Source organism: Staurois parvus, unplaced genomic scaffold (assembly GCF_062004578.1).
Source record: "Staurois parvus isolate SC_StPar_1 unplaced genomic scaffold, SC_StPar_1.0 ptg000506l, whole genome shotgun sequence".
Classification (NCBI taxonomy): Eukaryota; Metazoa; Chordata; class Amphibia; order Anura; family Ranidae; genus Staurois; species Staurois parvus.
Window position 1 is genome coordinate 28,743 of NW_028318302.1, and position 17,414 is coordinate 46,156.

At 40.2% G+C, this 17,414-nt stretch overlaps 1 protein-coding gene across 1 annotated transcript in view; it reads left to right on the forward strand.

Moving 5' to 3' along the window:
* The window catches only part of WIPI2 (WD repeat domain, phosphoinositide interacting 2), a 36,406-nt gene extending 21,832 nt beyond the window's left edge, over positions 1-14,574 (forward strand). The window contains exons 8-10 of the mRNA XM_089689973.1: positions 4,075-4,182; positions 8,226-8,353; positions 13,515-14,574. Coding sequence (XP_089546099.1) covers positions 4,075-4,182; positions 8,226-8,353; positions 13,515-13,627 — 349 coding nt within the window. The 3' untranslated portion in view covers positions 13,628-14,574. The remainder of the gene's footprint in view (positions 1-4,074; positions 4,183-8,225; positions 8,354-13,514) is intronic.
* The last annotated feature ends 2,840 nt before the right edge of the window (positions 14,575-17,414 follow it).

The window sequence follows — 17,414 nt, forward strand, 5'->3', positions numbered from 1 at the left end:
TAACACATTTTAGTAGAGGGAAGGATTTAAGTTTAAGACAATGTTTTTATTTCTTTAATTGCCTTTCTGTAGGTGACAGTTACAGTGGGGAAAAATTCTTGATCCCCTGCAGATTTTGTACGTTTGCCCACTTCTAAAGAAATGAAAGGTCTATCATTTTTATGATGTGTATATTTTAAATGATAGAGACAGAATTTCAACCAAAGATCCAGAAAAAACACGTTACAAATGTTATAAATTGATTTGAAGATCAATGAGTAAAATAGGTATTTGATCCCCTACCAACCAACAATAATTCTGGCTCCCACAGATTGGCTGTGCACTCGTGGTATGGTATGTTCTTTCAAGTTAAGAAGGTGCTCCTAATGACAACTCGTTATGTGTATAAAAGACACCTGTCCACATCTTTCTTCCATTCAAACCACACCATCCTGGGCAAGACCAAAGAGCTATCAAAGGATGTCCGGGACAAGCTTGCACCCTGCACAAGGCTGGAATGGACTACAAGACCATCAGCAAGAAGCTTGGTGAGGAGGAAACCTTTGTTGGAGTGATTTCTCGCAAATGGAAGAAATACAAAATAACCATCAATCATCCTTGGTCTGGAGCTCCATTCAAGATTTCACCTCCTGGCGTAAGGATGATCATGAGAAAAGTGAGGATTTAGCCCAGAACTACATGGGAGAAGCTTGTGAATGATCTCAAGGCAATTGGGACCACAATGGCCAAACAAACCATTGGTAAAACAATACGCCGCTATGGATTGAAAAAAGGCCCATCTGAAGTTTGCCAGTGAACATCTAAATGATTCAGAGAGGGATTGGGAGAAAATGCTGTGGTCAGATAAGACCAAAATTGAGCTCTTGGACATTAACTCAACTCGCCATGTTTGGAGGAAGCAAAATGCTGACCATGACCCTAAGAACAGTCAACCATGGAGGTGGAAACATTATGCTTTAGAGCTGTTTCTCTGCTAAAGGTACAGGCCAACTTTGCCGCATTGAGGGGCCAATGGACAGGGCCATGTATTGTAAAATCTTGGATGAGAACTTTATTCCCTCAGCCAGAACACTGAAGGTTTGGCTTCCAGTATGACAATGACCCAAAACATACCGCCAAGGCAACAAAGGGAGTGGCTGAAGAAGGAGCACATTAAGGTCATGGAGTGGCCTAGCCAGTCTCTAGACTTTAATCCTATAGAAAATTTATTGAGAGATATGAAAGTTCGGGTTGCCAAGCGACAGCCAAGCTTTAAGAATTTAGAGAAGAGCTGTAAAGAAGAGTGGACCAAAATCCTTCCTGCAATGTGTGCAAACCAGGTAACCAACTACAAGAAACATCTTTTCTCTGTGCTTGCCAGCAGGGGTTTCTCCACCAAGTACTAAGTCATGTTTTGCTTAGGGATCAAATACTTGTTTTACTCACTGAACTGCAACTCAATTTATAGCCTTTGTATCATGTGTTTTTACTGGATTTTTGGTTGATATTCTGTCTCACTGTCATTTAAAATACACCTATGATAAAAAAATTAGACCCTGCATTTCATTGTAAGTGGGCAAACTTACAAAATCTGCAAGGGATCAAATAATAATTTTCCCACTATATGACCTTATCCTCCGTGTGTTGTTTTTTTTATTAATAGTCACAAGCAGGGATGAGCTCAGGCGTGTTCGAACCCTAGTCTGAATTCACCTGAGCTATCCTGCCAGGAAGCTGTTGCTGCACACCACCAAACATAAGTGGCCAGGCATTCCCTACTCTGCAGCTACATATGTATACATGCAGCTGTGGGGCATGGGAATGTCTTGGGCAAGAATGACTGGCAGTACGCAGTGACTGCTTCCTGGCGGGGGTTCAGATTAGGATCCAAACATGCCTGAGCTCCTCCCTAGTCACAAAGTCAAGAAGAAAGATTAACTGTTTCCAACTGGGGAAAACTGGTTTAAATTTCATTTTAACTTTTATTCTCTCTAATTCTTGTCCAATTTGAAAAACGTTTCTGCAGTTAGCCTTTGAATTTTCTTTAATACAGTTAGGCTGCAAAAGTATATAGCTAAATTCCTCTTGGTCCTTAAGCAAGATGAAAACTTTGACGCTGCAGTAAATAAATCTTCTGTAGCTGTTTCCTCACGTTTTTCTCTAGACATCAAACAAACTTCACAAATGTAAAGGGTTAATTTCACTTGTAGGGACAGCGTTTTGACTAAGGATAAATTTTAAAGGTTGCTTCTCTAAACAAATGCCAGCAGCTGCAACCTGTAATAGAAGAGGATGAATACTGTTGTTACCCTTACTTTTTAATATATTTATAGATATAGGGTCTGAGATTAAAAATCCCATTTCAGTCTTTGCAGATGACCCCAAGCTGTGCAGTGGAATAACGTCCTTACAGGATGTCTTCAACTTACAAGCTGACCTCCGTGCACTGTGTAATTGGGCAACTTTGTGGCAAATGAGGTTTAATGTTGATAAATGTAAGGTTATGCACTTGGGGGCTAAGAATATACATGCATCATACATACTATGGGGAGTACAACTGGGGGAATCAGTGGTGAAGGATCTAGGGGTTCTGGTAGATCACAAGCTTAAAATGGCATGCAATGCCAAGCTGCGGTTTCTAAAGCGAGCAAAATCCTCTCTTGTATTAAGAGGTATAGACTCCAGTGAGAGAGATATCATATTACCCCTGTACAAATCATTAGTAAGACCTCAACTTGAATATGCAGTTCAGTTTTGGGCACCAATTCACAAAAAGAACATTGGGGAACTGAAGAAAGTACAGAGAAGGGCAACCAAACTGATAAGAGGCATGAAGGAGCTCAGCTATGAGGAAAGATTAGAGGAACTGAATTTATTCTCTCTTGAGAAGAGGAGATTAAGGGGGGATATGATCAACATGTATAAATACATCAGTGGTTCATATAGTGAACTCGGTGTAGAGCTATTCACCCTGAGGTCATCACAGAGGAAAAGGGGCCACTCTTTACGTCTGGAGGAAAAGAAATGTAATCTCCAAACTCGGAAAGGTTTCTTCACAGTGAGAGCTATGAAAATGTGTAATAGACTCCCTCAAGAGTTGGTTCTAGCTAGCTCAGTGGATTGCTTTAAAAAAGGCCTGGATTGCGTCTTGGATACACAGAATATAACTGGATATTAACATTTATAGGTAAAGTTGATCCAGGGAATATCCGATTTGCCTCTCGAGGGATCAGGAAAGAATTTTTTCCCCAGCAGGAGCAAATTGGATCATGCTTTGCTGGGTTTTTTTTTTTGCCTTCCTCTGGATCAACTGTGGGTATAGGATTATAACTTTTTTTTTTTTCTCTATGGTTGAACTCAATGAACTTTTTGTCTTTTTTTTCAGCCAGACTAACTATGTAACTACTTGCCTCTCCAGGAAGCAGCAAGTCCATTAGTCAGTCTTCTAAAGAGCTTACCAGCACAGCTGCTATTCAACACTACTCGATGTATTGGATAGTGTGTACCCCGCTGGGTGCCCTGGTTCCTCCTGCTGGATACGGAGTCCTATATTGACTGCTTGTTGCAGAGTAATCATCCTCTTATATTACAGGTTGCAGCTGTTGCCGCTTTATTTTAGGGAAGAAATAGAATCATGTAAACTTTTAAAAGGAGCAAATTTGCACATTCATTTTTCACTATTCTCTATCCTTTGAGACCTGTGCTCAAAGATCCCATCCGTTTAAAAACATTACATTTCTTATAGCTGTGAATTTACACCGAGTAAGGCATTTCAGTAGCCCTTTTAGATATGCAGGCTTTTCCTAGCTCAAAACTGGTTGGTAGAATTCACATGAGCTGACCCCAGCTAAATAGCTCAGACCATCAAAGCTCCTCCTTCAGCTTTTCTCTTCTGTGTTTGCATTTCTGTTCTGTATGGTGACACTGACACTGCACTAAAGACAATGCTATACAGAAATCGTTCTATTGCTCATGACTTATCCCTAGATGTTTTCTCTGTGGGGCCATTGGGGATGCACATTAACCTTTATTGTAATGACACTGATTTATTTAGAATTTAGATTTTAATATGTATAATAAAATGTTCACATTTAGGATTCAAAAGATTCCTCGTTTACTTGTTGCTGCAGCAGATGGTTACCTTTACATTTATAATCTGGACCCACAGGAGGGCGGCGAGTGCACGCTAATGAAACAACACAGGTAAGAAAAAATGTCTTGCAAAATATCACAAAGCTGTGAACACTTAATTGTTGCTAATCACCTCTTCCGGCTAGCAATCTGTAATTTTTAATTTTTTTGTATTTCATTGGTTTTTATTCATTTATAACCGTGTAACACAGGAGCAATAAATCGCGCCCACGCAGGGGCTATCAATTGCACATCCAAAAAGTGAAAATTTAGAAAAATCAGTGCTCTAACACCACCAGAGCAAAAGGTGAACTATCAGTGGAATTTAAATAACAAAACATTAGTATAACACTGATAGTAACTTAAACTGAAGGCAGCTATCCACTGCCACACCAAAAGCAAACAAAAAAAAGAAATAACAAAACCAAGAGCAGGAATCCAAGAACGGCAATACCGAACGACATCACATCCCCAAACTAGCTTGGGGGGGGGGGGGGGTGCGTGGGAAAGGGACATTGCAACCACGGCTCCCATATTTTCATGAATTTATGTTGGGAGTCGTTGCAGATACTCAACATCTGTTCATTGAGCATCATAGTGGTCATACGGTCCTGCACCCCCTGAAGAGGGACAAACGGGCTCTTCCAGGCCTGAGCAATTGTTCTAGTGGCCGACGCAATCTGTAATTCTTAACAATTTCCACCATATTATCTCATGCTGTGTTATTAAACAAATTCCTTTCAAGAGTAAACTGTGACCATTTTGAGTAACTGGTTGCTCCCAATGCCAGCTACATTTAACATCTGGTCTGTACATTGTATTGGGAATCAATCAGAATGGTTCTTGATCATATGATCACTGTTGGCTATGATTTAGCGATCACATGCATGCTGGAGTTGTCATTGACTAAACTAAACTTTCAGCCTCCAGATAACACTGCAGCCTGAACGTAGTAGTTTTCACCTCAATATCGTACCCGTCAGATACATTTACATTATTTAAAATAATTTAAAAAATAGAAAACAGTATCTTTTCATCTGTGTGCATTTGTCAGCCTATAATAAAAATCAGTAATTGGCTTGGGCATAATAATAATAATCCACGATCTCTGGTCTGGAGGAGTAGTAAAGTAACCTGTGGTCTTACTGCCCCAGGAGTTTATAGTAGGCACCTACACAGCTACAAACATTTGTACACAGGCTATTTCCTTAAATTGGGTCTTGGCCTGCCTCTTCTCTTCGTTCAGACAAACTAATGAGAATGGCTTAGGAGCATAGGGAAGGTGAGTATAGGTAGCAGAAATGGATACCAGTTATTTGAATCTGTTGCTTTGCACTGTGTGATTGTGACAAAGAGTATGTGAAATCAAAGGAGAAATTGTCCAGAGAAAAGTAGAGGTTGAACATATCAGATAAAGGAAACTGGGGGTGAGGGTAATATGCATGCTGCAATTAGTGATCGTGACACAGAACAACAGTGTAGGTCAGGAAGACCATTTGATTTCACTAGCAGATAGCTTGTTCTGTTTCTGTAATTTTATTATGCAGATCTGTAGTTCTGAGTACTGACTTTTCTGATTTGCATACTTGTCCCAGAAATTATTAAAGCCAGATACTGTCATCAATGAGCATTTTAAAAAAAGATGGCAAGCATGAAAGTCCATGGTGTTCTCTTAGTGTGGGTTTTATGTAGGAAAGGTAAGCAGATCCACTCAGCCAAGATATCCATAAGTGTCATGTAACTGCTGTATACTGCCAATCTAAACTGGTACCTGCAGCTAGTGTCAGGACTGTTAGATACTTGTCAGACCCATTAATCATAGGGGAGTGATATTGGTGACTGGAAAATCTACTGCTGTCCTAAGGAAATGTGTTGGGTAAATCTGTAGATTCCAAAGCTACAGGAAATGGAAATTAACAGTTTGTGCCATGTAATGTTTTTTTTTCTTTTTTTAGCTTAGCGTGTATTTAAACCCTGAAAGTTAAATTCTCTTAAGTGCTCTCCTTTAGTCTGTTATAAATATACTATTGAAAGCATTTTGTTATCTGTTCATGAAGAGCAAAATATACTTGTGGATCCTATATGAAATTCAGTGCTGGCCTGTGCACTCCTACCAAACAGTCTTATTGTTGCCTCCGTGGAATACAGAATTCCTCTTTTCGATATTCTGTAGAGGGTGCGAGATTCTGTAGCTCTAGTACGCTTCTCTTCTATGGTGACAACTCCTGTGCTTCTTCAAATATACAATTGGGTAAGTGGGCATTGTCACCATAGGACAGGTGGTGTGATATAGGCAGGATCGCTGGGTGGAAAAATACCTGAAAGTTACCTGTTATATTGTAGTTCTAACCGTTTGTATTGCTAAAGAGACGTGAAAAGAAATTACTTTTATAACCAACTTAAAATGGTAAGTGAATTTCTCCTTTTAAAAAGTAGAAATAATTTAACAGAAAAGATGTCCTTGTACTAATCCTTGGAAAGCTCTCAGTAAAACTCAAAAAATTAGAATATCATGCAAAAGTTAATTTATTTCAGTATTGCAACTTAAAAAGTGAAAGTAATGAGATAGACTCATTACATGCAAAGCAAGATAGTTCAAGCCATGATTTCTTATAATTGTGAGGATTATGGCTTACAGCTCATGAAAACCCCAAATCCACAATCTCAGAAAATTAGAATATTGTGAAAAGGTGCAATATTCTAGGCTCAAAGTGTCCCACTCTAATCGGCTAATTAAGCCATAACACCTGCAAAGGGTTCTTGAGCCTTTAAATGGTCTCTCAGTCAGGTCAGCAGTCTTTCCCATGATTGTGATTCCTACTGAACCAGACAGTTGTGCAGAAAACTATCATTGACACCACCTGTAAGGAGGGAAAGCCTCAAAAGGTAATTGCAAAAAAAGTTGGATGTTCCCAAAGTGCTGTATCAAAGCACATTAATAGAAAATTATGTGGAAGGGAAAAGTGTGGAAGAAAAAAGGTGCACAAGCAGCAGGGATGACCGCAGCCTGGAGAGGATTGTCAGGAAAAGGCCATTCAAAAGTGTTGGGGACTTTCACAAGGAGTGTACTGAGGCTGGAGTCAGTGCATCAAGAGTCACCACACACAGACGGATCCTGGACATGGGCTTCAAATGTTATATTCCTCTTGTCAAGCCGCTCCTGAACAACAAACAACGTCAGAAGCGCCTTACCTGGGCTAAAGAAAAACAGACCTGGTCTGTTGCTCAGTGGTCCAAAGTCCTCTTTTCTGATGAGAGCAACTTTTGCATCTCATTTGGAAACCAAGGACCCAGAGTATGGAGGAAGAATGGAGAGGCACACACTGCAATATGCTTGAAGTCCAGTGTGAAGTTTCCACAGTCTGTGTTGATTTGGGGAGCCATGTCATCTGCTGGTGTTGGTCCACTGTGCTTCATTAAGTCCAGGGTCAACGCAGTCATCTACCAGGAGATTTTGGAGCACTTCATGCTTCCTTCCGCACAAGTTTTATGGGGATGCTGACTTCATTTTCCAGCAAGACTTGGCACCTGCCCACACTGCCAAAAACTCCACAACCTGGTTCAATGACCGTGGGATTACTGTACTTTATTGGCCAGCAAACTCGCCTGATCTGAACCCTATAGAGAATCTATGGGGCATTGCCAAGAGAAAGATGAGAGACATGAGACAGAACAATGCAGAAGAGCTGAAGGCCGCTATTGAAGCATCCTGGTCTTCCATAACACCTAAGCAGTGCCACAGGCTGATAGCTTCCATGCCACGTCGCATTGAGGCAGTAATTGCTGCAAAAGGGGCCCAAACCAAGTACTAAGTACATATGCATACTTATACTTTTCAGAGGTCCGATATTGTTCTATGTACAATCTTTGTTTTATTGATTGCATGTAATATTCTAATTTTCTGAGATTGTGGATTTGGGGTTTTCATGAGCTGTAAGCCATAATCATCACATGTAATAGTTTCACCTTTTAAGTTGCATTACTGAAATAAATGAACTTTTGCACGATATTCTAATTTTTCGAGTTTCACCTGTGTATATAAGACCATTCATTTATTTGCACTTCTATTTTGAGTTAGAATAAGTGATTGATAGTTATGTTTGTTTTTCGTTCAGGTTGGATGGCAGTATGGAGCCTGCTAATGAAATTCTAGAGCCGGCATCACATGAAAGACCATTAGTATCCAAGAACTACAGTGGTGCAGCAACAAAAGATACATATTCTACATCACCAACAAATCATGGTAAGACCTCACAAATATCATTTTACATGACTGTTGTAAAAACTGCAAAATGTATATTGGTCATTTTACTCAGTCATATTAAACTAAAAAACAAATGTAATATATTGCATACCAGTTCTTATCAGCATTAGCTTCCTGTTTTTAGGCTTTTTTTTTTTTTTTTTTCTTTAACTGATCCAGCTAGTAAGGCTATTTTTCAATTCTTTTAACAGACCAAACTGTTCAGAAAAAGTACCAGTTAGAAGGCTGAGACAAAGTATTTAACACTGACAGGGGTGCTTACAGTGATCCGCTTTTTATTCATGTAAAACCTTTATCCCAAAAGGTATTAAAAAAAAAAAAAAAAAAAAAAAAAAAAAACTTCTTAGAAACTGTTACCTGGAGTTTGGCATTTTTGTCTCCTCCAGGAGTAGACACACCCTAAGCCAAGGCAGTACGTTACTAGCCTTGATCCCCAGTTGGGGAAAAAAGGTTAAAAATAATCAAACCGGAAACTATATTTAAGGACTAGTATGAATTTTTTACTACTTGAAACCCTGATGTTGCCAGTGTTTATTATTCATCCATTCAGGGGCATAGGAATACAGTGGGGTTATACAGACATCTGCAGGAGGATTTTACACTGGCAAACAAGATTGTGGGCCAACCTTGGATAACCCCTGCTACTCTCAGCATGCTTCAGTTCTTTTACTATTATTGTAGGGGTTGGATGCCTTTCTCTTCAGTCTAGATAATTTTGCTAGCCTTCTTATTTCATGTTTTTTATTCCTTGGTGACTTTAAGATTCTTGGTATACCGCTGGTGTTTTTTTCTCGGTGACTTCAATCAATATTCCTTGCTACACTGCAGCTTGTTCTGCTCTTCACATCGCAACTATCTACAAAGGCAGTTCTTCAGCACTAAGTTTGGAGGCTGTACCCAGATAACACTTGACTACTCGTGTGGCTTGCCTGAAATGTGACCTTTGGGCACTGGGCTCTGCATTGTCACTTTTTAGATCTGTGTGCACTGTGTTATTACGCTACACACCACTTCCCAGGTTCAGAGGCGTGGTACAGCCCCAGGTGTGTCTGAAGTGTCATTTTCTGATTAAGGCAGGTTGAGCTAAAGCACTGGGAACTACCTTGCAACAGCACCACTGGGTCCTGCCTGTGCTGATTTTTGAGGTACTGAATGCATCTGCTTTGTGGAGGATTGCATGCTCTTTCCATTCAGCATAAAGGAACCATCATAGCACTGCTGCTCTTGCTTTGCAAAGCAGCAAGTGGAACTCTGATCCCCCTCTTAAAGTAGAACTCCAGTCTAAACCTAGCTAGTCATAAAATGTCCTTACCTCTCCCAACACCTATGCTGACTAACCTGTGTAAAAAGAAAAAAAAAAATTTAAATATATACTTGCCTATTTTCAGCCTTCTCTTGCCTAGTGACATGATCTGGCTTCCCTGTGCAATCCAGCAGCAGATGCACGGGTAAGGAGGGAGCACCAACAACAGCTGGGACATGGGAGCCTAGAGGTGACATCACTGCCTAGCCCTTATTGAGCACCCTCTCCTCTCCCCTGCATTTGCTGCTGACAGACACTGGATCACGTGACCAAACTAGAGCAGGCTGAAAAAGTATATACATCTTGCGAACATCGGTTAGTCAGCAATAGGTATAAGGAGTAGGGAGGGGACAATTTTAATGTTTCAGGTGGAACTCTACTTTAAGTCTACAGTAGACTTATCCCCTCCCACCATGTAACCCTCATCAGCACCAATTTCATGTTTTGTTTGAGTATTTGAGGCCTTGCCTTACACTTTGGGCCTAGTTAAATCACTGCCATGTGGTGGCAGCATGTCTGTACATAGACACAGAGGAAACACATGCTTGTAGTCTGGATTGCAGTGATCCTGTAGTTATAGGGTTTACATCATCAGATGCGCTTTGTGTGAGGTAGAGTCCCCTTTCCTAATGTCAGGGGCCTCTACTGCAGTCACTCAAAACTTTGTGGATGGTTTCACATACTTTCTCATGGATATTGACTGCATGGTTCTTAGCATGTGCTAGCACCACCTCCTACATGGTCAAACCTCAGGAGACCTTAGGACAGGCTGGGCCCCAGTCACTGGGGCCACCTCTGACGCCGACTTAGTCCCAACAGTCTATCACCGAATAGACTTTGAGGCCTTGCACTCTCATCCTGTCATCTTAGAATTACAGGGGCTCATTTCTGCCCTTATTGATGCAGTATGTACTACTGCATTTAAAGAATCAGTCTGTTGTTTCCAGCCTTAGAATTGAGGATGTAATGCAAGGTCTGTACAGCAGTAGGAGCTCTAAAACCCAATTAATTTTCTTTGCCGACTGGAAGCACCCTGAATGGTTCTCGGGACCCCCTGAAAGCATGTCAGAGAGCTTGTCAGACCTATTTCTTTGAGAGGAATTTTGTCTAACATTTGTCCACCCACTGTGCATCTGCCAGTGACTTTCCTTAACAGTAAAAGCACTTTGAAGGTGTAAGATGTAAGGGACAGCAGTTCTTTGCTCTGGCAGGTTCTACCCTCAGTCCTTTGTTGGCTGTGACCTTTCCTTGATAAACTCTGGCAGAATAAGGTAGATCCCTCGAAAGGGACCTCTTCTCTGCCAGAGTGCTGCCCTTCTTAAATGAATGGGTGGAAGAGATCTCTGGTGGCTTACACTGTGATGGCTTGTTACAAGAATCTAAACTACTGTCCTGCATGGGCCTGTTTTCTGTACAGATGTGTTGACCCCTCTAATTAAGGTGCCTGGATGTCGATGCCCCTTTAGAGCATTTGACTTACCTAGCCTTTAACCACTTCCCAACCGGCCGTTGCATATAAACGGCCAGACGGTGGCAGTGCAGAGTCGGGTGGCCGTTTATAAACGGCCTCCCCGCACCCTTGTGCACCCGTGATCCGGTGCCCGCTGTGTCCTCCGGACACAGTGAAACACCGATCGTCGGGCAGGACCTCGTACAGAGCCAATCAGTGATCACATGCAAAGTAGTAAGCAAGATGTCACTTGTGACATCATTGCTTTCTACGTGTGAAATCTGTGAATGATCACAGAGGTCACATGGTACAAGGCTATTCACAACAGCCTTGTACCATGTGACAAGCTGTGACCAATCACAGCTCACTCAGTACTTCTCAATGAGTGCAAGAATGCACACAGAGAGAAAGAGAAATGATTGTTTTTACATCCTATATGGGTGTAAAAGCAATCGGTGTAAAAAAAAAAAAAAAAAAATCACCCCCCACAAGTAGTACAGTGTCACCATGTTGACACTGTACTGCTAGGGCAGGGGTAGGCAACCTGCGGCTCTCTAGCTGTTGTGGAACTACATTTCCCATGAGGCATTGCAAAGATTACAAAACTGACAGTTACAGCTATGACTTGCAGAGGCATGATGGGACTTGTAGTCCTGCGGCTCTCAGGTTGCCTACCCCTGTGCTAGGGTGACAGTATGTAAAAAAAATAAAAATAAAAAATATAAAAAAAAAAATAAAAATATAAAAAAAAAGTTTAAAAATTATAATTTTTGGTTATAAACTAATTTGGATTTTTTTTTTACTAAAAAGATAACGGAATACATTTTGGCAAAGATTTATGATGAAATATTTATTTGCAAGAGTTTATTAAACACGAGTTTTTTTTTTTAAAAAAAAATTTGGACTTTTTCATTTACATAGTAAAAAAAATAAAAATCCCAGCGGTGAATAAATACCACCAAAATAAAGCTTTATCTGTCTCAAAAAAATGGTAAAAAATTCATTTGGGTACAGTGTTGCATGACCGCGCAATTGTCATTCAAAGTGTGATAGCGCTGAAATCTGAAAACTGCCCTGGTCAGGAAGGGGGTAAAAGTGTCCGGTCTGGAAGTGGTTAAGGGATACCGCCACCTTGGATCTCATGGGAGCAGGAGCCCCAGAGAGAGAGCTCCCTTCATCCATTTCTACAGTAGGTCCCTTTTAGGCCCCAGAGTCTGATTCTTAGTTTACACTTCAGGGATAAATTTAAGAAAATTGCTAAATCTGATATTTTTCATTAGGGGCACCCTACTTCTACAAGGAAATTTTCAGGGTCCATAGCAAGCTTCCCCTGCAGGCATTTAGATATAGAGAGCACCCCTTTATGTACTAATTCCTCACCCCCAGCACTCATTAATTTGTGCATCCAAGCTGCTACACAGCCTGTAGCATTTTCTATTGCTCATTAATTTACTGTTAGTAAATTAGTGTAATTTTATCAGTTTATATAATATTCATGTGTTGATACTCAATAGAAACTATTTTATTAAGAATAAGCAAGAAAAGTAAGGCAAGTTATTGAATGCAAATATCTCATTGTAAAGAATTCTGTGAGTTTTAACCGGAAAAGGTTGCACAGGAGTACCAAAAGCATTTTTTAGATGCTGTCTAACATCCAGTGTAAGAGCATTGATTGTCCTAATACAAACAGCTGGTGAATATTGCAATGCACTACATTAAAATGAGCATGAATTGTATAGTGTATCCCTGTTGAATTGCTCAGCATCCAGTACTTGTGTTTTCAAGTCCTTAGTTCACCTTTGGTAACATGTTCCCACTCCTGCAGCTTTATCCCTGATTTGATCTTTTCCGCCAGAATCCCCCTCCCCTCCCCTCCCTTCCCTGTTACAGCAGACTGGGAATCCTCTCCCCACACCCACTGTCACAATTTGAAAAGAGCACGGCCATGCGGGGCTCCGCCCACACGGCTGCATCTTTTATTCAGAGTTCTGTGAATGAATATGCTACAAGTACCAACAGCCTTTGCACCTGACAGCTTGTAAGTATCAATGATCTACAAGGGCACTAGTGAGCATCCTCGAAGTTCATTGATAATTTCTGGACTGGAGGAACTGGCTGCCCATATCAGAGGTACTGACAAACAGATACACACTGACCGTTTGCAGGAGTCTGACATTGCAATCAGCAGATCGTGGGTGCAATGCTTTCCAGGCTCCTATGGGAAAAAAAAATAGTAAATGCACAGAAAAAATCTGCATTTATTATTATTTTTTTTAAAACAGGTGAACTTATCTTTTAAACCTTTTCATCACATGGTAAGCTGAGGAAAAGAATAGGCAAGGTCATATGGATACCTGAAACATAATCAATTTTGTTTCTCTGTACAGCCTTTTCTGATGAACTTGGAGCCGTGGGTGGGACAAACCTGGAAGATGAAACCCATGCTCTGCGGCTAGATGAAGACAGTGAGAACCCCCCCATGGTTTTGAGAACCGAGTGAATATCTGTGCTAGCAGTTTCTCATTGTAGATACAAGACCAGTTCATGGGAATCTCTTGTGTTTGCTGCTATGGACATCTGTAAGAGTCAGGGAAGTATCGGATGCAGTTTTGAATTCTTCAGAATATATTTGGGTTCTTTTTAACAGTGCAAGTAATACAGATATTTTCACTTAAGTTTCAATCCAATTTTAGCTGTTGTCTGGTTGCCAAATTAGGATACACTCTGTTGCTTAGCATGTTGCTGTTTGCCAACCGAGTCTAGACAAATAGAAACTGCTACACTAATCTTTGAATACTTTTAAAACTTGTATGTGTGTAAAATATATTGTGTGTATATATGTATGATTTTTTTTTCTTGGCTAAAGTAAAAAAAAGAAAAAAGTCTAATTAGCTGTGACTATATAATAGTTGCTTCATCCATTATTCTGCTAATGATATTTCTAAATAACTTGTATTGTCATCTGTGAAAACAAGTTTTAAGCCATTATTTGACCAAAGCAGTGCTGTAAAAAAAAGTCTACACGCCTAACAAAATCCATGTTCTCAGATCTTTGCTATGTGTTTTTAGGCTACAGGATGCCTTCCTCAGTTATGTTTGAGATATTTATAGATTTCTGTCTATTGAGCACAAATTTTTTATCTATTTTCTCTTTTCAAGGTCCATTTGCTGTACCCATCTCATTAAAAGTAGGGAAACGAAGGAAACCAAATTTTGCCAGTGCAAATATTTGCTGCAAGAGTTTTGCTCATATTATGATGTGATGCAGCTTCAAGTGTAATGTGACATAAATACACTCATAAGCACGTTTAGTTCAGAAATTAATATAATCATCCTGTATAAAGCCGCCAAACGCATTATATTGTTTATTCATGACATTCCAGTGCACATTTTATAAAGTAAGCTAGCTTATGTATATCAAAACCAATAAATGCTCCATTTTTGGTATGCTGTTGCTTGTAAATGTGATGATCAGGTGAATCGCACCTGCAGTTTCAGGAATGATACATGTCTTAAAAAGCTCACAACTTTTATATCCTCGTGAATATTAACCACTTGATCTCTGGAAGATTTACCCCCCTTCATGACCAGGCCATTTCTTGCAATATGGCACTGCGTTACTTTAACCCTGTACACAAATTAAATTTATGTCATTTTTCCCCACAAAAAGAGCTTTCTTTTAGTGGTATTTGAACACCACCTCTGGGTTTTTTATTTTTTGCACCCTAAATGAAAACACACTGACATGTAAAAAATAAAAACTAAATGATATCTTTTACATTCTGCTTTAAAACATATCCAATTAAAAAAATAAATTTAATAAATTTAGGCCAAAATGTATTCTGATATTGATATAGAGAGATAGATATATAGATATCCCAATAGGTGTATATTGATTGCACAAACGTTATAGCATCTACAAATGAATATATATATATATACAGTTGCAAGAAAAAGTATGTGAACCCCTTGGGATTACGTGGAGTTTTGCATGAATTGGGCATAAAATGTGCTCTGAACGTCATCTAAGTCACAACAATAGAAGAACACAGTCTGCTGAACATAATACTACATAAACATTAGATGTTGCCATGGTTTAATTGCACATAACATGTAAACATTCACAGTGCAGGGAGGAAAAAGTTTGTGAGGCCCTAGCTTAATGACTTCTCCCAGAGCTAATTGGAGCCAGGAGTGAGCCAACCTTGACTCCAATCAGTGTGATGATATTGGATGTGTTGCTGACAGCTGTCCTGCCCTTAAAAAACACACACCTGTTTTGGGTTTACTGGTTTCAAGAAGCACTGTCTGATGTGAACCATGCCTCGCAGAAAAGAGCTCTCAGAAGACCTACAATCAAGAATTGTTGACTTGCATGAAGCTGGAAAGGGTTACAAAAGTATCTCCAAAAGCCCTGATGTTCATGTGTCCATGGTAAGACAGACTGTCTACAAATGGAGAACGTTTAGCACTGTTGCTACTCTCCCTAGGCGTGGTCGTCCTGTAAAAATGACTGCAAGAGCACAGCGCAGAATGCTGCATGAGGTAAAGAAGAATCCCAGAGTGTCAGCTAAAGACCTACAGAAATCTCTGGCACATGATAACATTTTTGTTGACACATCTACAATAAGGAAAACATGAAACAAGAATGGAGTACATGGGAGGACACCACGGAGGAAGCCATTGCTGTCCAAAAAGAAGATTGCAGCACGTTTGAAGTTTGCAAAAGAGCACCTGAATGTTCCACAGCACTACTGGCAAAATATACTGTGGACAGATGAAACCAAGATTGAGTTGTTTGGGAAGAACACACAACACTATGTGTGGAGAAAAAAAGGCACAGCACACCAACATCAAAACCTCATCCCCACTGTAAAACATGGCGGAGGAAGCATCATGGTTTGGGGCTGCTTTGCTGCCTCAGGGCCTGGACGGATTGTTGTCATTGATGGGAAAATGAATTCCAGAGTTTATCAAGACATTTTGCAGGAAAACGTACGACCATCTGTCCGCCAACTGAAGCTCCGCAGAGGATGGGTGATGCAACAGGACAATGACCCAAAGCATACAAGCAACTCTACAAAACAATGGCTGCAACAGCACAAAATACGCCTTCTGGAGTGGCCCAGTCAGAGTCCTGACCTCAACCCGATTGAAATGCTGTGGCATGACCTTAAGAGAGCGATTCACACCAGACATCCCAAGAATATTGCTACACTGAAATAGTTTTGTCAAGAGGAGTGATCCAAAATGACTCCAGATCGTTGTGCAGGTCTGATCTGCAACTACAGGAAACGTTTGGTTGAGGTTATTGCTGCCAAAGGAGGGTCAGCCAGTTATTAAGTCCAAAGGTTCACATACTTTTTCCTCCCTGTACTGTGAATGTTTACATGTTATGTGCAATTAAACCATGGCAACATCTAATGTTTGTGTAGTATTATGTTCAGCAGACTGTGTTCTTCTATTGTTGTGACTTAGATGACATTCAGAGCACATTTTATGCCCAATTCATGCAAAACTCCACGTAATCCCAAGGGGTTCACATACTTTTTCTTGCAACTATATATATATATATATATATATATATATATATATATATATATATATATATATATATATATAGTAATGGTGGCAATCGGCGACTTATAACTTATAGCAGGACTGCGATATTGTGGTAGCCAGTCTGACACTAACTGACACTAATAGTAATCAGTGCTAAAAATATACACTGTCACTGTATTAATGGCAGGGAAGGTGTTAAACATTTAGGGCAATCAGAGTTAATTGTGTGCCTAGCCAGTGTTTTTGTGTATTCCCTGAATAAAATCTAGCAGATTGCCATTGACGGAACACAGTTCTGCCTTGTTTGCATAGGCAGAGCTGTTTTCTGTCAGTCTCCTCGGCAATCAACCTGTGCCGGTATTCATCCATTGGCCGGCACCTGTTGATCGGCTTCTGCTGTGTCCAGTCCCAGCAGAAGCATTAGAAGTGCAAAATCCCGTTTATTTACAGCTCAAAAAAATTAAAGGAACACTTTGAAAATGCATCAGATCTCAATGGGGAAAAATATCATGCTGATATCTATACTGATATGGACTGGGTAATGTGTTAGGAACACAAGGATGCCCCATGGTTAGATGAAAATTATCAACCTACAGAGGACTGCATTCAAAGACACCCCGAAAATCAAAGTGAAAAAATGATGCAGCAGACTAGTCTGTTTTGCTGAAATTTCATTTAATGGTACTCAGTAGTTTGTATGGCCCCCATGTGCTTGTATGCATGCC